This window comes from Dendrobates tinctorius, unplaced genomic scaffold (genome assembly GCF_039654945.1).
Source record: "Dendrobates tinctorius isolate UK_male_01 unplaced genomic scaffold, ASM3965494v1 ptg000019l, whole genome shotgun sequence".
NCBI classification, from domain to species: Eukaryota; Metazoa; Chordata; class Amphibia; order Anura; family Dendrobatidae; genus Dendrobates; species Dendrobates tinctorius.
The window spans coordinates 54,420,389-54,441,009 of NW_027361687.1; the positions used below are offsets into that span (position 1 = coordinate 54,420,389).

General features: G+C 52.0%; 1 protein-coding gene across 1 annotated transcript in view; it reads left to right on the forward strand.

Annotated features, from left to right (window-relative positions):
* The first annotated feature begins 7,127 nt into the window (after nucleotides 1–7,127).
* The window catches only part of PLEKHO1 (pleckstrin homology domain containing O1), a 51,031-nt gene continuing 37,537 nt past the window's right edge, over nucleotides 7,128–20,621 (forward strand). The window contains exon 1 of the mRNA XM_073567060.1: nucleotides 7,128–7,474. Within this exon, the coding sequence (XP_073423161.1) occupies nucleotides 7,448–7,474 (27 nt within the window). The 5' untranslated portion in view covers nucleotides 7,128–7,447. The remainder of the gene's footprint in view (nucleotides 7,475–20,621) is intronic.

Below are 20,621 nucleotides of genomic sequence, written 5' to 3' on the forward strand. Positions count from 1 at the left end.
CCCCACACATTAACCCCATCCCCACTCATTAACTCCCATCCCCACTCATTAACCCCCCACACATTAACCCCATCCCCACTCATTAACCCTCCACAAATTAATTCCATCCCCACTCAATAACCCCATCCCCACACATTAACCCCATCCCCACTCATTAACCCCCATCCCCACTCATTAACCCCCATCCCCACTCATTAACCCCCCACACATTAACCCCCATCTCCACTCATTAACCCCCCCACTCATTAACCCCATCCCCACACATTAATCCCCATCCCCACTCATTAACCCCCCCACACATTAACCCCCATCGCCACACATTAACACCCCCCATCTTCGGTGGTTTCTTCAGCTCCACATTGGAGCACACTTACCACCAGTGCTGAGCGTTCACTCTGGGCGCCGGGAGTGACGTCAGCAGCGTGATCACATGACATGTCACGCTGCTGACGTCGCTCTGGCCCGGCGGTCAGAGCTACAATTGTACTGGCGTCTATACAGACACCAGTACAATTGTTCCCTGGGAGCCGGCACGCGCACCTTCTCTGCGCCAGCTGTCAGCTTGACAGCTGACACAGAGAACCGCCGACTCTCAGGCCAGGGGGGCGGCGGAACGCAGCCGCCAGGGAGGACACTGCGGACCGCTGCATTAGGCGGCCCGGACTGCGCCCCCTGCCGGCTGCGCCCGGGGCACCTGCCCCGGCTGCCCCCCCCAGATACGCCCCTGCTTGTAGCCCATGTCCTGGATACGTCTGTGTGTGGTGGCTCTTGAAGTAATGACTCCAGCAGCAGTCCCCTGCGGTTTTACACCTCTACTATGTTAAAGGTGTGAAACTGCAGCGGAATCCGCAGAAACAATTGACATGCTGTGTCAGCACAGCGGTTTTAAAACCCATAGGGTAACATGGTACTGTATCATGTCTGCGGAACCGCAGCAGAATCCGCAGCGTGTGCACATAGCCTAAGGGATAAACGTGTAAGAGAGCCAATGGCTGACATTATTGTGAAGAATATTCAGAATTGAGAGTCCTCAGGGTATGTGCACACTTTGCGGTTTCTGCTGCGTTTCCGCAGCGTTTTTGGCTCTGCAGAAACGCTGCAGATTCTGCTGCGTTGTACAGTACCTTTATTTCCTATGGAAATAAAAAAAAGCTGTGCACATGCTGCGTTTTTTTCCGCACGGTTTTGCTGCGGTTTTCAAAACGCAGCATGTCAATTGTTTGGTGCAGAAACGCTGCAGTTTTAGGCCATGTGCACACGATGCAGATTTGCAGCGTTTCCACAGCGGATTTTACCGCGCAGAAACGTTGCATATCCGCATTGTGATGTACAGTACCTTTAAGGCTGAGTGCAGACGGGGTTTTGAGCCCTGCGGATTTTTCCGTGCAGAATGGAAGAAATCCGCAGGTCAAATGACCTGCATTTTTCCTGCGGATTTCTTCCATTTTTCACGCGGTTTTCATGCGGTTTTCCATTGCGGTCTTCTCCCTGCGGATTTAGTGACAGGGGAGATAGAAAACCGCACAAAAGAAATAACATGCTGAGGATTTTGTACCGCAGGAAAACCGCGCGGAAAAATCCGCAGCGTCTGCACAGCGTTTTTTTTTTTTCATTCATTTTAAAGGTACGGTACATCACAATGCGGATATGCAACGTTTCTGCGCGGTAAAATCCGCTGCGGAAACGCTGCAAATCTGCATCGTGTGCACACAACCTTAAATGAATGAAAAAAAAAAACGCTGTGCAGACGCTGCGGATTTTTCCGCGCGGTTTTCCTGCGGTACAAAATCCGCAGCATGTTACTTCTTTTGTGCGGTTTTCTATCTCCCCTGTTACCAAATCCGCAGGGGGAAGACCGCAATGGAAAACCGCACAAAAACCGCATGAAAACCGTGTGAAAAATGGAAGAAATCTGCAGGAAAAATGCAGGTCATTTGACCTGCGGTTTTCTTCCATTCTGCACGGAAAAATCCGCAGGGCTCAAAACTCCGTCTGCACTCAGCCTTACACCTCATCCATTATGAGGTGAAAACCGCAGGGCAAAACCGCAGAAAAAACGCAGATAAACCGCAGATAAACCGCACAAAAACCGCAGCACTTTGTCATGCGGATTTCCTGCGGTTTTCTCTTCAAAATCCGCAGAGACAAAAAACTATGTGTGCACATACCCTCAGTGGTTGATACCTTTTAATGGCTAACTGAAAAGATAGACCTGAGTAGTCTGGAAAGCTTGCAATGTGTTACCATCTTTTCAGTTAGCCATTAAAAGGTATCAACCACTGAGGACTCTCAATCCTGAATATTCTTCTATCTACTGGCTAACACGGTACAAAGATATACATCTTTCCTGTGACGTTATTTTAGAGACAGTCTGAATATTTTGAGCCTCGACCTGCAGTTCATTGGGGGTATTCTTTCTCCCTAGGGTCAGGGTCGTGTGACCAGGCCCGGATTGGCAATATAACTAACCGGGCATTTTCCCGCTGGGCCGCTGTCACGTGGGCCGCGGGCATCTGGCCGCTTGCCAGCTGCTGCGGCCACTGTTGCTCCTGCCGCCGGCCCTCTGCGGGCATGGCGGTGATAGTTTCAAGTTCCTCCCGCACTGCAGGGAGATAAGCCGCCACGCCCCCCCACGCACCCCACGCACCCCACGCACCCCACGCACCCCATCCTCGCCTTAGCATGAGACCCCCCCCCAGCCACTCACAGCGTCGCACTCGCTTGCCTGCTCGCTCTGTTCGCAGGACCTGTGATGAGGTCACAGGAGGGGAGGAGTCAGGGGGTCACATGATCAGCAGGAGCCTTTGTCCAGACCCCCGATCATGTCACCCCTGACTCCGCCCCTCCTGTGACCTCATCACAGGTCCTGTGCGCTCAGCCTTGCCTCTACCGTCTGCAAGACTCTGCTTTGCTGTTGTCATGGTGCTGGTTGAGGTATGTATGTGTGGGGTCAGGATTTACAGTGTGGATGTAGCAGAGCTGTGTGTGTACGAGGTGTACGGAGCGGAGCCGTGAGTGTACGGAGCGGAGCCGTGTGTACAGAGAGGAGCCGCGCGTGTACGAGGTGTACGGAGAGGAGCCGCGTGTGTACGAGGTGTACGGAGCGGAGCCCTGTGTACGAGGTGTACGGAGCGGAGCCGTGTGTACGAGATGTACGGAGCGGAGCCGTGTGTGTGTACGAGGTGTACGGAGCGGAGCCGTGTGTACGAGGTGTACGGAGAGGAGCCGTGTGTAAGAGGTGTACGGAGAGGAGCCGCGTGTGTACGAGGTGTACGGAGAGGAGCCGCGTGTGTACGAGGTGTACGGAGAGGAGCCGTGTGTGTACGAGGTGTACGGAGTGGAGCCGTGTGTACGAGGTGTACGGAGAGGAGCCGTGTGTAAGAGGTGTACGGAGAGGAGCCGCGTGTGTACGAGGTGTACGGAGAGGAGCCGCGTGTGTACGAGGTGTACGGAGAGGAGCCGTGTGTGTACGAGGTGTACGGAGCGGAGCCGTGTGTACGAGGTGTACGGAGCGGAGCCGTGTGTACGAGGTGTACGGAGCGGAGCCGTGTGTACGAGGTGTACGGAGTGGAGCCGCGTGTGTACGAGGTGTATGGAGAGGAGCCGCGTGTGTACGAGGTGTACGGAGAGGAGCCGCGTGTGTACGAGGTGTACGGAGAGGAGCCGCGCGTGTACGAGGTGTACGGAGAGGAGCCGCGCGTGTACGAGGTGTACGGAGAGGAGCCGCGCGTGTACGAGGTGTACGGAGAGGAGCCGCGCGTGTACGAGGTGTACGGAGAGGAGCCGCGTGTGTACGAGGTGTACGGAGAGGAGCCGTGTGTGTACGAGGTGTACGGAGTGGAGCCGTGTGTACAGAGAGGAGCCGCGCGTGTACGAGGTGTACAGAGAGGAGCCGCGCGTGTACGAGGTGTACAGCGAGGAGCCGCGCGTGTACGAGGTGTACAGAGAGGAGCCGCGCGTGTACGAGGTGTACGGAGAGGAGCCGCGCGTGTACGAGGTGTACGGAGAGGAGCCGCGCGTGTACGAGGTGTACGAGGTGTACGGAGAGGAGCCGCGCGTGTACGAGGTGTACGGAGAGGAGCCGCGCGTGTACGAGGTGTACGGAGAGGAGCCGCGCGTGTACGAGGTGTACGGAGAGGAGCCGCGTGTGTACGAGGTGTAGGGAGAGGAGCCGCGTGTGTACGAGGTGTACGGAGAGGAGCCGCGTATGTACGAGGTGTACGGAGCGGAGCCGTGTGTACGAGGTGTACGGAGAGGAGCCGCGCGTGTACGAGGTGTACAGAGAGGAGCCGCGCGTGTACGAGGTGTACAGAGAGGAGCCGTGTGTACGAGGTGTACGGAGAGGAGCCGCGCGTGTACGAGGTGTACGGAGAGGAGCCGCGTGTGTACGAGGTGTACGGAGCGGAGCCGTGTGTGTACGAGGTGTACGGAGCGGAGCCGTGTGTACGAGGTGTACGGAGCGGAGCCGTGTGTACAGAGAGGAGCCGTGTGTACGAGGTGTACGGAGAGGAGCCGCGCGTGTACGAGGTGCACGGAGAGGAGCCGCGCGTGTACGAGGTGCACGGAGAGGAGCCGCGCGTGTACGAGGTGCACAGAGAGGAGCCACGCGTGTACGAGGTGCACAGAGAGGAGCCACGCGTGTACGAGGTGCACAGAGAGGAGCCGCGCGTGTACGAGGTGCACAGAGAGGAGCCGTGTGTACGAGGTGTACGGAGAGGAGCCGTGTGTACGAGATGTACGGAGCGGAGCCGTGTGTGTGTACGAGGTGTACGGAGAGGAGCCGTGTGTACGAGATGTACGGAGCGGAGCCGTGTGTGTGTACGAGGTGGAGCCGTGTGTGTACGAGGTGTACGGAGAGGAGCCGTGTGTATGAGGTGTACGGAGCGGAGCCGTGTGTGTGTGTACGGAGCGGAGCCGTGTGTACGGAGCGGAGCCGTGTGTACGGAGCGGAGCCGTGTGTACGAGGTGTACGGAGAGGAGCCGTGTGTACGAGGTGTACGGAGAGGAGCCGTGTGTACGAGGTGTACGGAGAGGAGCCGTGTGTACGAGGTGTACGGAGAGGAGCCGTGTGTACGAGATGTATGGAGCGGAGCCGTGTGTGTGTACGAGGTGTACGGAGAGGAGCCGTGTGTACGAGGTGTACGGAGAGGAGCCGTGTGTACGAGGTGTACGGAGCGGAGCCGTGTGTGTGTACGAGGTGGAGCCGTGTGTGTACGAGGTGTACGGAGAGGAGCCGTGTGTATGAGGTGTACGGAGCGGAGCCGTGTGTACGGAGCGGAGCCGTGTGTACGGAGCGGAGCCGTGTGTACGAGGTGTACGGAGAGGAGCCGTGTGTACGAGGTGTACGGAGAGGAGCCGTGTGTACGAGATGTACGGAGCGGAGCCGTGTGTGTGTACGAGGTGGAGCCGTGTGTGTACGAGGTGTACGGAGAGGAGCCGTGTGTATGAGGTGTACGGAGCGGAGCCGTGTGTGTGTACGGAGCGGAGCCGTGTGTGTGTACGGAGCGGAGCCGTGTGTACGGAGCGGAGCCGTGTGTACGGAGCGGAGCCGTGTGTACGAGGTGTACGGAGAGGAGCCGTGTGTACGAGGTGTACGGAGAGGAGCCGTGTGTACGAGGTGTACGGAGAGGAGCCGTGTGTACGAGATGTACGGAGCGGAGCCGTGTGTGTGTACGGAGAGGAGCCGTGTGTACGAGGTATACGGAGAGGAGCCGTGTGTACGAGGTGTACGGAGCGGAGCCACGCGTGTACGAGGTGTACGGAGAGGAGCCACGCGTTTACGAGGTAGACGGAGTGGAGCCGTGTGTATGGAGTGGAGCCATATGTGTACGGGATGTGCGGAGTGGAGCCAAGTGTATACAAAGCGGGCTTTTCCCACGGACACAGGAGTACACGGCGGAGCCCCGAGGAGCATTTTAAAACACACACATGACGTTCCACCTGAAGTGATGTGCTGGAAGCTGACCGGAAATGAGATAATTTCTTGAGGAGATTGTGACGCAACCAGGAATGCTTCAGATCCATCACCGTGTCCTCCTCCGACAGCGCAGACAGCAGGATCGCCTTGTAATCGGGGATGCCGGCCATGTGAGTGGATCATGATAGGTCCTGCACCGGGAGGCTCAGGTGGGCACTACAATGGGAGCCGGGCTGCTATAGTATCTTTGTAGAATCTTTCTTTATTTCTTTTTCTTTCTTTCTCTGTTCTTTCATTCTCTGTTCTGTCTTTCCCTCATTTTCTTTCTCTCTCTGTTCTTTCTTTCTCTCTCTGTTCTTCCCCTCTTTCTTTCTTTTTCTTTCCTCTCTTTCTCTGTTCTTTCTTTCTTTTCTTTACTTCTTTCTTTCTCTCTCTGTTCTTTCTCTGTCTCTCTCTGTTCTTTCTTTGTCTCTCACTGTTCTTTCTTTCTTTCCCCTTTCTTTCTCGCTCTCTGTTTTCTTTTTTCTCTCTGTTTTCTCTCTTCCTTAGTGCCAGTCAGTGTGCCCATAATGCCAGCCACTGTGCCCTCAGTACCAGTCAGTGTGATCAGCAGTGCTAAATGGGTGCGATTAGGTGTGGACATGGGTGTGACTAGTTGTGAAATGGGTGTGGCTGGGCGCGGCCAAAATTTGCAGCGGCGCGCTGCACGCAGTCTTTGTCCCTCTTTCCCTTCTTCAAAAGTTGGGAGGTATGATAGAGGCAGCTATGACCAGGGGGTCTGGTTGCCCAATAGAGAGCAGTTCTGCCAGGAATTCTGTCACCGTGCGTACAAAAGGGGACAGAGCTTTGGGAGGAGTACTGTACCTAAAAGCAATAAATAGGACTGAGCTGAAATACTGGGCACAGCTCTGACTACATGTTATATAGTCGTGTTAATCTCCTCTCACTTCTTGTAAACTACAAGTGTACAAAGATATTATATAGTCACCATGTGACTAGTGGGCCTGTGTAACTTCAAATGCCAGTGCTGAATTTTAGTCCCAGTCCGGCCCTGCTGTGACAGTCAGCCAGAGAATGATGCGTTTGTCGTAGTCACCGTGTGTTGGTGATCGATGGCATTGGTGGATGCTGAAGGGTTCCATGGGGCAGGTTGGGGAGGGGGTTTCTTCTTGTGGTGGGGATGACCGAGAGTCTGAAGGCATGAGGGGGCCTCTGGACTCCACAAGCCCCTCTCCTCCTCCAGTTTAGAAGAAGGGGAGGTGAAAATGAGAAACAAAGGAGGAAGCCTCCTCACGTGTGGTCATGTAGTGTGACATCAGAGCTGCCTTCCATAGCTGGAGCTGCTGCTGCACAGCGGAGCAGAGAGGGGGCTGTGTGCTGGGACAGCTCTGGCTGCTGGAGAGGCTGCTGCACGCACTGACACCAGATCCTCCTCTGTCTGATCTGCACAAGCCCAGGAGCCAGGCTGCATTACACCCACTCTGCAGGAGCCACACACCCTGCCCGCAGCCTGGCACCCAGAGCAGCAGCATGAAGAAGAACATCTCTGCAAAGAGGGTAAGAGGGGCGATGCAGAATATTGTGGGGGCCTCTCTGGCCTGCCACCAAGGGATGGATACCTGCACCCAGCTGTGTATGTAGCAGCAATGGAATCTCTATGTATCTGTGATCACTGCAAACAGCTGCACTGGAAGCGTGTAGGACTGGGGACAGAGCCGTGTATTCTGGGGTCTATATGTCTCTGGAGGAGCAGATCCTTGTATTATGGGGTCCCTATGTCTCTGGAGGAACAGATCCTTGTATTATGGGGTCCCTATGTCTCTGGAGGAACAGATCCTTGTATTATGGGGTCCCTATGTCTCTGGAGGAGCAGATCCTTGTATTATGGGGTCCCTATGTCTCTGGAGGAACAGATCCTTGTATTATGGGGTCCCTATGTCTCTGGAGGAACAGATCCTTGTATTCTGGGGTCTATATGTCTCTGGAGGAGCAGATCCTTGTATTATGGGGTCCCTATGTCTCTGGAGGAACAGATCCTTGTATTATGGGGTCCCTATGTCTCTGGAGGAACAGATCCTTGTATTATGGGGTCCCTATGTCTCTGGAGGAACAGATCCTTGTATTATGGGGTCCCTATGTCTCTGGAGGAACAGATCCTTGTATTCTGGGGTCTATATGTCTCTGGAGGAGCAGATCCTTGTATTTTGGGGTCCCTATGTCTCTGGAGGAACAGATCCTTGTATTATGGGGTCCCTATGTCTCTGGAGGAACAGATCCTTGTATTATGGGGTCCCTATGTCTCTGGAGGAACAGATCCTTGTATTATGGGGTCCCTATGTCTCTGGAGGAACAGATCCTTGTATTATGGGGTCCCTATGTCTCTGGAGGAACAGATCCTTGTATTCTGGGGTCTATATGTCTCTGGAGGAGCAGATCCTTGTATTATGGGGTCCCTATGTCTCTGGAGGAACAGATCCTTGTATTATGGGGTCCCTATGTCTCTGGAGGAACAGATCCTTGTATTATGGGGTCCCTATGTCTCTGGAGGAACAGATCCTTGTATTATGGGGTCCCTATGTCTCTGGAGGAACAGATCCTTGTATTCTGGGGTCTATATGTCTCTGGAGGAGCAGATCCTTGTATTTTGGGGTCCCTATGTCTCTGGAGGAACAGATCCTTGTATTATGGGGTCCCTATGTCTCTGGAGGAGCAGATCCTTGTATTATGGGGTCCCTATGTCTCTGGAGGAGCAGATCCTTGTATTATGGGGTCCCTATGTCTCTGGAGGAGCAGATCCTTGTATTATGGGGTCCCTATGTCTCTGGAGGAGCAGATCCTTGTATTATGGGGTCCCTATGTCTCTGGAGGAACAGATCCTTGTATTCTGGGGTCTATATGTCTCTGGAGGAGCAGATCCTTGTATTTTGGGGTCCCTATGTCTCTGGAGGAACAGATCCTTGTATTATGGGGTCCCTATGTCTCTGGAGGAGCAGATCCTTGTATTATGGGGTCCCTATGTCTCTGGAGGAGCAGATCCTTGTATTATGGGGTCCCTATGTCTCTGGAGGAGCAGATCCTTGTATTATGGGGTCCCTATGTCTCTGGAGGAGCAGATCCTTGTATTATGGGGTCCCTATGTCTCTGGAGGAGCAGATCCTTGTATTATGGGGTCCCTATGTCTCTGGTGGAGCAGATCCTTGTATTATGGGGTCCCTATGTCTCTGGAGGAGCAGATCCTTGTATTATGGGGTCCCTATGTCTCTGGAGGAACAGATCCTTGTATTATGGGGTCCCTATGTCTCTGGAGGAACAGATCCTTGTATTATGGGGTCCCTATGTCTCTGGAGGAGCAGATCCTTGTATTATGGGGTCCCTATGTCTCTGGAGGAACAGATCCTTTTATTATGGGGTCCCTATGTCTCTGGAGGTTCAGATCCTTGTATTATGGGGTCCCTATGTCTCTGGAGGAACAGATCCTTGTATTATGGGGTCCCTATGTCTCTGGAGGAGCAGATCCTTGTATTATGGGGTCCCTATGTCTCTGGAGGAACAGATCCTTTTATTATGGGGTCCCTATGTCTCGAGGTTCAGATCCTTGTATTATGGGGTCCCTATGTCTCTGGAGGAACAGATCCTTGTATTATGGGGTCCCTATGTCTCTGGAGGAGCAGATCCTTGTATTATGGGGTCCCTATGTCTCTGGAGGAACAGATCCTTGTATTATGGGGTCCCTATGTCTCTGGAGGAACAGCTCCTTGTATTATGGGGTCCCTATTTACAGGGGTCTATGTGTCTCTGTATGAGCATATGCTTGTATTATGGGGTCTATATGTCTCTGGAGGAGCAGATCCTTGTATTATGGGGTCCCTATGTCTCTGGAGGAACAGATCCTTGTATTATGGGGTCCCTATGTCTCTGGAGGAACAGATCCTTGTATTCTGGGGTCTATATGTCTCTGGAGGAGCAGATCCTTGTATTTTGGGGTCCCTATGTCTCTGGAGGAACAGATCCTTGTATTATGGGGTCCCTATGTCTCTGGAGGAGCAGATCCTTGTATTATGGGGTCCCTATGTCTCTGGAGGAGCAGATCCTTGTATTATGGGGTCCCTATGTCTCTGGAGGAACAGATCCTTGTATTCTGGGGTCTATATGTCTCTGGAGGAGCAGATCCTTGTATTTTGGGGTCCCTATGTCTCTGGAGGAACAGATCCTTGTATTATGGGGTCCCTATGTCTCTGGAGGAGCAGATCCTTGTATTATGGGGTCCCTATGTCTCTGGAGGAGCAGATCCTTGTATTATGGGGTCCCTATGTCTTATGGGGTCCCTATGTCTCTGGAGGAGCAGATCCTTGTATTATGGGGTCCCTATGTCTCTGGAGGAGCAGATCCTTGTATTATGGGGTCCCTATGTCTCTGGAGGAGCAGATCCTTGTATTATGGGGTCCCTATGTCTCTGGAGGAGCAGATCCTTGTATTATGGGGTCCCTATGTCTCTGGAGGAACAGATCCTTGTATTATGGGGTCCCTATGTCTCTGGAGGAACAGATCCTTGTATTATGGGGTCCCTATGTCTCTGGAGGAGCAGATCCTTGTATTATGGGGTCCCTATGTCTCTGGAGGAACAGATCCTTTTATTATGGGGTCCCTATGTCTGGAGGTTCAGATCCTTGTATTATGGGGTCCCTATGTCTCTGGAGGAACAGATCCTTGTATTATGGGGTCCCTATGTCTCTGGAGGAGCAGATCCTTGTATTATGGGGTCCCTATGTCTCTGGAGGAACAGATCCTTGTATTATGGGGTCCCTATGTCTCTGGAGGAACAGCTCCTTGTATTATGGGGTCCCTATTTACAGGGGTCTATGTGTCTCTGTATGAGCATATGCTTGTATTATGGGGTCCCTATGTCTCTGGAGGAGCAGATCCTTGTATTATGGGGTCCCTATTTACAGGGGTCTATGTGTCTCTGTATGAGCATATGCTTGTATTATGGGGTCCCTATGTCTATGGTGGAGCAGATTTACAGGGGTCTATGTGTCTCTGGAGGAGCAGATCCTTGTGGGATCCCAATGTCTATGGAGGAACAGCTCCTTGTATTATAGAGGTCTCTGGAGGAGCAGATCCTTGTATTATGGGGTCCCTATGTCTATGGTGGAGCAGATTTACAGGGGTCTATGTGTCTCTGGAGGAGCAGATCCTTGTGGGATCCCAATGTCTATGGAGGAACAGCTCCTTGTATTATAGGGGTCTCTGGAGGAGCAGATCCTTGTATTATAGGGGACACTGTGTCTCTGGAGGAACAGATCCTTGTATTGTGGGATCCCAATGTCTATGGAGGAACAGCTCCTTGTATTATAGGGGTCTCTGGAGGAACAGATCCTTGTATTATGGGGTCCCTATGTCTCTGGAGGAACAGATCCTTGTATTATGGGGTCCCTATGTCTCTGGAGGAGCAGATCCTTGTATTATGGGGTCCCTATGTCTCTGGAGGAACAGATCCTTTTATTATGGGGTCCCTATGTCTGGAGGTTCAGATCCTTGTATTATGGGGTCCCTATGTCTCTGGAGGAACAGATCCTTGTATTATGGGGTCCCTATGTCTCTGGAGGAGCAGATCCTTGTATTATGGGGTCCCTATGTCTCTGGAGGAACAGATCCTTGTATTATGGGGTCCCTATGTCTCTGGAGGAACAGCTCCTTGTATTATGGGGTCCCTATTTACAGGGGTCTATGTGTCTCTGTATGAGCATATGCTTGTATTATGGGGTCCCTATGTCTCTGGAGGAGCAGATCCTTGTATTATGGGGTCCCTATTTACAGGGGTCTATGTGTCTCTGTATGAGCATATGCTTGTATTATGGGGTCCCTATGTCTATGGTGGAGCAGATTTACAGGGGTCTATGTGTCTCTGGAGGAGCAGATCCTTGTGGGATCCCAATGTCTATGGAGGAACAGCTCCTTGTATTATAGAGGTCTCTGGAGGAGCAGATCCTTGTATTATGGGGTCCCTATGTCTATGGTGGAGCAGATTTACAGGGGTCTATGTGTCTCTGGAGGAGCAGATCCTTGTGGGATCCCAATGTCTATGGAGGAACAGCTCCTTGTATTATAGGGGTCTCTGGAGGAGCAGATCCTTGTATTATAGGGGACACTGTGTCTCTGGAGGAACAGATCCTTGTATTGTGGGATCCCAATGTCTATGGAGGAACAGCTCCTTGTATTATAGGGGTCTCTGGAGGAGCAGATCCTTGTATTATAGGGGTACCTGTGTCTCTGGAGGAGCCAATCCTTGAATTATATGGTCTGCTGTCTCTGGAGGATTATATTCTTGATTTAGAGGGTCCCTGTACCTCTAGAGGAGCAGATCCCTGTATGATGAGGGTCTTGAGCCTCTGGAGGAGAAGATCTATGTATTATGGGGGTCCCTATGTCTCTGAAGGAGGAGATCCTGGTACTATGGGGGCCATGTGCCTATGGAAAAGCAGATCCTTGTATTATAGGGGTCCTGTGTCTCCGGAGAAGTAGATCCCTATATTATGAGGTCCTGTGTCTCTGGAAGATCAGATCCTTTTATTATGGAGATTACTGTGTTACTGGGAGGACAACATACTTGTATTATGGGGGTCTCTGGAAGAGCACATCCCCGCATATGAGGGTTCTGTATCTATGGAGAGCAGATTCTTGTATTATAGGGGTCCGCTATCTCTGGAGGAACAGATCCTGGTATTATGGGGTCCCCTGCATCTCTGATGGAACATATGACTGCATTATGGGGTTCTGTATCTCTGGAGTAGTAGATCCTTGTCTTAGTGAGGCCCTGAGTCTTTGGAGGAGCACATCCTTGTATTATTAGAATCCGCTGTCGCTGGATGAACAGATACTCGTATTTTGGGGCTCCTGTGTCTTTGGAGGAGTAGATCGTTGTATTAATCGGGTCCCTGGATATCTGGGGGAGCAGATCCTTGTATTATGGGAGTCCTGTGTCTCTGGAGGAGCAGATCCTTGTGTTATGGTGCTCCTGTGTCTCTGGAGAAGCAGCTTCCTGTATTATGGGGGTCCCTGTGTCTCTGAAGTAGCATCGTATTGTATTTATTTGTGGGTCCTGTGTCTCTGAGCAGATCCCAGTAATATAGGGATCATGTGTCTCTGCAAGAGGAGAGCATTGTATCTTGTTGATCCTGTGTCTGTGAAAGAGCAGATCTCTGTATTATAGGGGGTTTCTGGAGCAGCAGAGCCTTGTATTATGGGGGTCCTGTGTCTCTGGAGGATGCGATCATTGTAGTATGGGGTCACTGTGTCTCTGGAGTAGTAGAGCATTGTATGTATTTTGTGGGTCCTTGGTCTCTGGAGGAGCAGATCCCTTTATTAAGGGGGTCTCTCTGCCTCTCGAGGAACATATCCTTGTATTATGAAGGTTCCTGTGTCTCTGGAGATGCAGATCCCTGTATTATGGGGTCCTGTGTCTGGAGGAGCAAAGCCTTGTATTATGGGGTCCCTATGTCTATGGTGGAGCAGATTTACAGGGGTCTATATGTATCTGAAGGAGCAGATCCTTGTATTATGGGGTCCCTATGTCTCTGGAGGAGCAGATTTACAGGGGTCTATGTGTCTCTGGAGGAGCAGATCCTTGTGGGATCCCAATGTCTATGGAGGAACAGCTCCTTGTATTATAGGGGTCTCTGGAGGAGCAGATCCTTGTATTATAGGGGACACTGTGTCTCTGGAGGAACAGATCCTTGTATTATGGGGATTCTGTGTTTCAGGAAAGCAGATTATTGCATTATGGAAGTCCTTGTGTCTATGGAGTAGCAGATCCTTCTATTATAGGGGTACCTGTGTCTCTGGAGGAGCCAATCCTTGAATTATACGGTCTGCTGTCTCTGGAGGACTGTATTCTTGATTTAGAGGGTCCCTGTACCTCTAGAGGAGCAGATCCCTGTATGATGAGGGTCTTGAGCCTCTGGAGGAGACGATCTATGTATTATGGGGGTCCCTATGTCTCTGAAGGAGCAGATCCTGGTACTATGGGGGCTCTGTGCCTATGGAAAAGCCGATCTTTGTATTATAGGGGTCCTGTGTCTCCGGAGAAGTAGATCCCTATATTATGGGGTTCTGTGTCTCTGGAAGATCAGATCCTTTTATTATGGAGATTACTATGTTACTGGGAGGACAAGATACTTGTAATATGGGGGTCTCTGGAAGAGCAAATCCCTGCATATGAGGGTTCTGAATCTATGGAGAGCAGATTCTTGTATTATAGGGGTCCGCTATCTCTGGAGGAACAGATCCTGGTATTATGGGGTCCCCTGCATCTCTGATGGAACATATGACTGCATTATGGGGTTCTGTATCTCTGGAGTAGTAGATCCTTGTCTTAGTGTGGCCCTGAGTCTTTGGAGGAGCACATCCTTGTATTATTAGAATCCGCTGTTGCTGGATGGACAGATACTCGTATTATGGGGCTCCTGTGTCTTTGGAGGAGTAGATCTTTGTATTAATGGGGTCCCTGGATATCTGGGAGAGCAGATCCTTGTATTATGGGAGTCCTGTGTCTCTGGAGGAGCAGATCCTTGTGTTATGGTGCTCCTGTGTCTCTGGAGAAGCAGCTTCCTGTATTATGGGGGTCTCTGTGTCTCTGAAGTAGCAGAGTATGTCACTGAAGGAGCAGATCCCAGTAATATAGGGATCATGTGTCTCTGCAAGAGGAGAGCATTGTATCTTGTTGATCATGTGTCTGTGAAGGAGCAGATCTCTGTATTATAGGGGGGTCTCTGGAGCAGCAGAGCCTTGTATTATGGGGGTCCTGTGTCTCTGAAGGATGCGATCATTGTAGTATGGGGTCACTGTGTCTCTGGAGTAGTAGAGCATTGTATGTATTTTGTGGGTCCTTGGTCTCTGGAGGAGCAGATCCCTGTATTATGGGGGTCTCTCTGCCTCTCGAGGAACATATCCTTGTATTATGAAGGTTCCTGTGTCTCTGGAGATGCAGATCCCTGTATTATGGGGTCCTGTGTCTGGAGGAGCAAAGCCTTGTATTTTGTGGGTCTATTGTATTGTAAGAGGAGAACATTGTATTTTATCTGTCCTGTGCCTGTGGAAGAGCTGATCTCTGTATTATGGGGGTCTCTAGAGCAGCAGAGCCTTGTATTATTGGGGTCCTGTGTCTCTGGAGGAAAACATGATTGTAGTATGGGGTCACTGTTTCTCTAGAGGAGCAGATCTCTGTATTATGGGGGTCCTGTGTCTCTGGAGAAAGAGAGTGTTGTATTTTGTGGGCCCTGTGTCTGTGGAAGAGCAGTTCTTTGTATTTTGGGGGTATCTGGAGCAGCAGAGTGTGTATTAAGGGGGTCCTGTGCCTCTAGAGGAGCAGATCCATGTATTATAAGGGTCCTGTGTCTCTGGAGGAACAGATCATTGTACTGCGGGGGTCTCTTGTGACTGTCGAAGAACAGATCCCTGTGATGTATCCTGAGGAGCAGATCACTGTACTAAAGGGTCCCTGTGTCTCTGAAGGAGCAGAACCTTGTATTCTGGGTGTTCTTTGTCTCTGTAGTAGCAGATATTTGTATTATGTGTGCCCTGTGTCTCTGGAGGAGCAGATACGTGTATTATGTGGGTTCAGTGCCTGTGGACAAGTAGATCCTTGTACTATGGAGGTCCCTGTGTCTCAGGAGGAGCAGATCCTTCTATTATGGTGGTCTCTATCTCTGGAGGAGTAAATCCTTGTACTATGGGGGTTCTAGGTCTCTAGAGGACCAGATCCTTGTATTATGAGGGTCATCTGCCTTTAGAGGAGCAGAACCTTGTATTATGGAAGTTCCTGTGTCTCTGTAGGAGCAAAACCTTGTAATATAGACGTCCTGTGTCTTTGGAGGAGCAGATCCTTTTACTATGGGTGTCTTGTGTCTCTGGAATAGCAAATCACTGTATTAAAGAGTCCCTGTGTTTTTGAAGGAGCAGAACCTTGTATTACGGTATGTGGATCGTGTCTCTGGAGGAGAAGATCCTTGTACTCTGTGGGTTCTGTTTCTCTGGACGTGCAGATCCTTGTACTATGGAGGTCCCTGTATGTTTGGAGGAGCAGATCCTTGTGTTGTGGGGGGTTCTGTGTCTTTGGAAGAGCAGATGACTGTATCAAAAGGGTCCCTGTGTCTCTAGAGAAGCAGATCCTTGTTTTATGGGGTCATGTGTCTCTGGAAGTGAAGATCCTTTTAAAATGGAGGTCCATGTGTGTTTGGAGGAGCATATCCTTGTATTATGGGAGCCCTGTGTTTCTGGAGGAGCAGACACATTCATTATGAGGGTCATGTGTCTCTGAAGGAGCAGATCACTGTATTAAAGCTTCACTGTGTGTCTGCAGGAGCAGATCCTTGTTCAGTGGTGTTTATGTGTCGGAAGAGCAGATCCTTATATTATGGGGGCCCTGTGTCTCTGGAGGAGCAGACACTTTCATTATGAGGGTCATGTGTCTCTGAAGGAGCAGATCCTTGTACTATAGGGACCATGTGTCTTTGGAGGAGCATGTCCTTGCATTATGGTCGTCTCTGTATCTCTGGAGGAGTAGATCCTTGTATTATGGGGGTTCTATGTCTCTAGGGAGGGGCAGATCCTTGTATTATGGTGGTCCTGTGTCTGTGGAGGAGCAGATCCTTCTATTTTGGTAGTCATGTGCCTCCTGAGGAGCAGATACTTGTATTATACATGTTCTGTATCTCTGGAAGAGCAGATCCTTATATTCTGGAGGTCCTGTGTCTCTGTAGGAGCAGATACTTGTATTGCGGTTTATGTATCTCTGGATGAGTAAATCACTGTAGTATAGGGGTTTTGTGTCTCTAGATGAGCAGATCCTTGTATTATGGAAGTCGTGTATGCCTCTGGAGGAGTAGATCCTTGTATTTTGGGGGTTCTGTGTCTTTGGAGGAGCAGATGACTGTATCAAGAGGGTCCCTGTGTCTCTAGAGGAGCAGATCCTTGTATTATGGGGATCATGTGTCTCTGTAGGAGCAGATCCTTGTTCTATGGGGTCCTGTGTCTTTGCAGGAGCAGATCCTTGTACTATGGATGTCTTGTGTTTCTGAGGGAGCAAATCACTGGATTAAAGGGTCCCTGGGTCTGTAAAGGGGCAGATCCTTGTACAGTGATGGTCCTGTGTCTCTGGGGGAGCTCATACTTGCATTATGGGGTCCCTGTGTCTCTGGAGGAGGAGATCCTTTTATTATAATGGTCCTGTGTCTCTGGAGGAGCAGGCCCTTGTATTATGGGAGTCATGTGTTTCTGTAAGAGAGGATCCTTATATTATGGAGGTCTCTATCTCTGGAGGAGTAGATCTCTGTATAATAGCGGTTCTATGTCTCTGGAGGAGCGGATACTTGTATTATGAGGGTAATGCATCTCTGAAGGAGCAGATCTTTGTACTATGGTGTCTTTTGTCTCTGGAGGAGCAGATCACTGTATTAAAGGGTCCCAGTGTCTCTCGGTGAGCAGACCCTTGTATTATGGTGGTCCCGTGTCTCTGGAGGAGCAGATCCTTGTATTATGGTGATCTCTGTATCTCTGGAGGAATGGATCCCTGTATTATGGGAGTTTTATGTCTCTGGAGTAGCAGATCTTTGCATTATGAGTGTCCTGCACCTCTGGAGAAACAGGTCCTTGTATTATGGGGGTCCTGTGTCTCTAGAGATGTAGATCCCTGTATTATGGAAGCCCCTGTGTCTCTGGAGAAGATCTTTGTACTATGGGTTTCTTTTGTTTCTGGAGGAGCAGATCAATGTATTGAAGGGTCCCTGTGTCTCTGAAGAAGCAGAACTTTGTATTATGGGGTCCTGTGTCTCTGGAGGAACAGATCATTTGTCACGCGGCGGCTGCCGCACACTCCTTCCCTTACCTCCCCCCGGCCCCAGCTCACCCGCTCGCCGGTGGCCTCCTCGCTTCGGCGCCGGCTGCTGCGGGCCACGACGCGGTCTCTCCCGGCCATCCTTCCTCGGCCGGCGACCGTCTCCGTCCGGCCCTCTGGATCGCGCCAGGTGCGCGCCCCCGATCCTCCTCCTCGGCGGGCGCGCGTCCACTCTATGGCCGGGCGCGCGCTCTCCTCCTCCTGAGGACGCGCGCCTCCTCCTCCAACTGGAGGTCACGAACCGGAAGGCCTCCCACTTCCCTATATCAGGCCGCCTCCTCCTGCGGGCGATGCCTGACTATCACTAGACCTTGCTAGTGACTCTGGCCCGCTCTCCTTGTGCTTCCCTGCCTCCTGACCTTCCGTTACTAATTCCTCCTTGTTGTCTCTCCTAGGCTCAGTGTCTCCAAGCCGTGCCCGTCACTTCAGTGTCTCCAAGCCGTGCTTGTCACTTCAGTGTCTCCAAGCCGTGCCCGTCACTTCAGTGTCTCCAAGCCGTTCCCGCCACTTCAGTGTCTCCAAGCCGTTCCCGCCACTTCTGTGTCTCCAAGCCTTGCCCGTCACTCCTGTGTCTCCAAGCCGTGCCGTCTCTCCTGTGTCTCCTAGCCGTGCCCGTCTTTTCTGTGCCGCCAAGCCGTGCCCGTCTGTCCTGTGTCTCCAATCCGGATCTACCTGTCTGTCCGCTGAAACGTTCCCTGGGTACCAGCTGCCGTGGTGATAGTTACCCGCGGGCTTGCCCCATACACTCCCTGTATAGGGGGTGGTCCACCTGGTCAGCTCGCCCTCGGGAGGTTCGTTGCCACGGTCTAGTGGGTCCACCCCAGGAGTACCTTACAGTATAGTCAGGCCATGGATCCCGCTGGTACCTCGACCCCGACCCAAAAGGAACTTTTGTTCCTTCGTGAGAACCAGGCGAGGATCATGTCGTTCCTCAAATCGATGGAGTCCCGACTGTCGTCTTTGCAAACCTCCGATCCGGGAATTGCCTCCCAAATCTCCGGCTTACAGCATGAACTGGCTCAGCAGCGCGACACCCAGGCCCATATTTTGAATTATATAGCCTCTGTAGATAACCGCTTACTAGCCCTACAGACGGCAGCCGCTGTCCCGGCGCCTGTGGCAGTTCCACACTCCTCCCCCCGATTGGCCAAACCCCCACGCTATAGCGGAGATCCCAAACTCTGTCGGGGGTTCATTAACCAGTGCCAGTTGCATTTCGAGTTGGCACCCCAACAGTATCCTTCCGACCGGGCCAAGGTGGCCTTTATGATTTCCCACTTTGAGGGTGAGGCACTGGCCTGGGTAAATCCCTTGTGGGAGCGTGATGACCCGATAGTCTCCCAGCTCGCGACCTTCTTGGAGACCTTTCGTAAGGTCTTCGATGAGCCCGGTCGCCTGGTCTCCGCCACCGATTCTTTATTTTGCCTTCGCCAGGGTACCCTCTCGGTGGGACAGTACGCCATCCAGTTCCGTACGTTATCCTCTGAGCTTGGGTGGAACAATGAAGCCCTGGTAGGGGCTTTTTGGCGTGGCTTGTCGGTCCGAATCAAGGACGAGTTGTCAGGCAGGGATACACCCACGTCTTTGGAGGATCTCATCTCGCTGGCAACACGAATTGATCTGCGTTTCCGGGAGCGTTCCCGCGAGGTCGCCAGGGAGAGAAGGCCCACTCGTTTTTCCCCTCCGACACACAGCCCTCCACGCTCGCGGTCCTCCGCCTCGGCCGCAGCTCCCGAACCCATGCAAGTGGACCGACTCAGGCCCGCGGAGCTACGCCGCCAGGAGAGACTCGCTCATGGTCTTTGTCTTTATTGTGGCAGCGCCTCCCATCTCCTGCGTTCCTGTCCTGTGAGACCGGGAAACTCCTCCGCCTAGGACAGGTAAGAGAGGCCTCCCTAGGTGTCGTTGATACCTCTCTACCCCTGACCCTTTCTGTTTTGTTTCTCCTGGGCTCCAAACGTTTTTCGGAGATAGCCTATATTGACTCAGGGGCTGCTGGAAATTTTATCCAACTCGAGGCGGTGAAGAGATTAGGGATACCTGTCAGGTCCTTGGAGGTTCCCCGGCAGGTAGCCTCTGTCGACGGCGTTCCCTTGCGCGAGGCCGTTACCCTGGTCACTGAAGAGCTGGAGTTACAGATCGGGGTTCTGCACTGTGAAAGGATAGCCTTCTTCGTGCTGCCGTCTTTGTCCCACACCGTGCTCCTGGGCCTTCCGTGGTTGCGGATGCATGAACCTGTCCTGGATTGGCGGTCCGGAGACATTCTTCGCTGGGGCCGCTTCTGCCAGACTAGATGTCTCCGTCCAGTACAACCCCTCAAATGCTCGTCTCCTGTCTCGGGCCCTGCGGAGTTGCCTTCGGCTTACTGGGCCTTTGTGGACGTCTTCGATAAGAAGGAAGCAGAGGTCCTTCCACCGCACCGGCAATATGATTGTCCTATCGAGCTTGTTCCTGGTTCAACCCCGCCCCGGGGGCGGATCTATCCGTCGAGTCCACTCGAGTCCCAGGCCATGACCGAATATGTACAGGAGAATTTGGCTAGGGGCTTCATCCGGAAGTCATCTCCCGCTGGAGCTGGGTTCTTTTTTGTCAAAAAGAAAGACGGGTCTCTGCGCCCCTGTATTGACTATCGAGGTCTCAACGAGATTACCGTTAAGAATAGATACCCTCTACCTCTCATCCCCGAGTTGTTCGACCGGCTACGTGGGGCGCGAATCTTTTCTAAAATGGATCTCCGTGGAGCCTACAATCTCATCCGTATTCGCTCCGGAGATGAGTGGAAGACCGCCTTCAACACCAGGGATGGACACTACG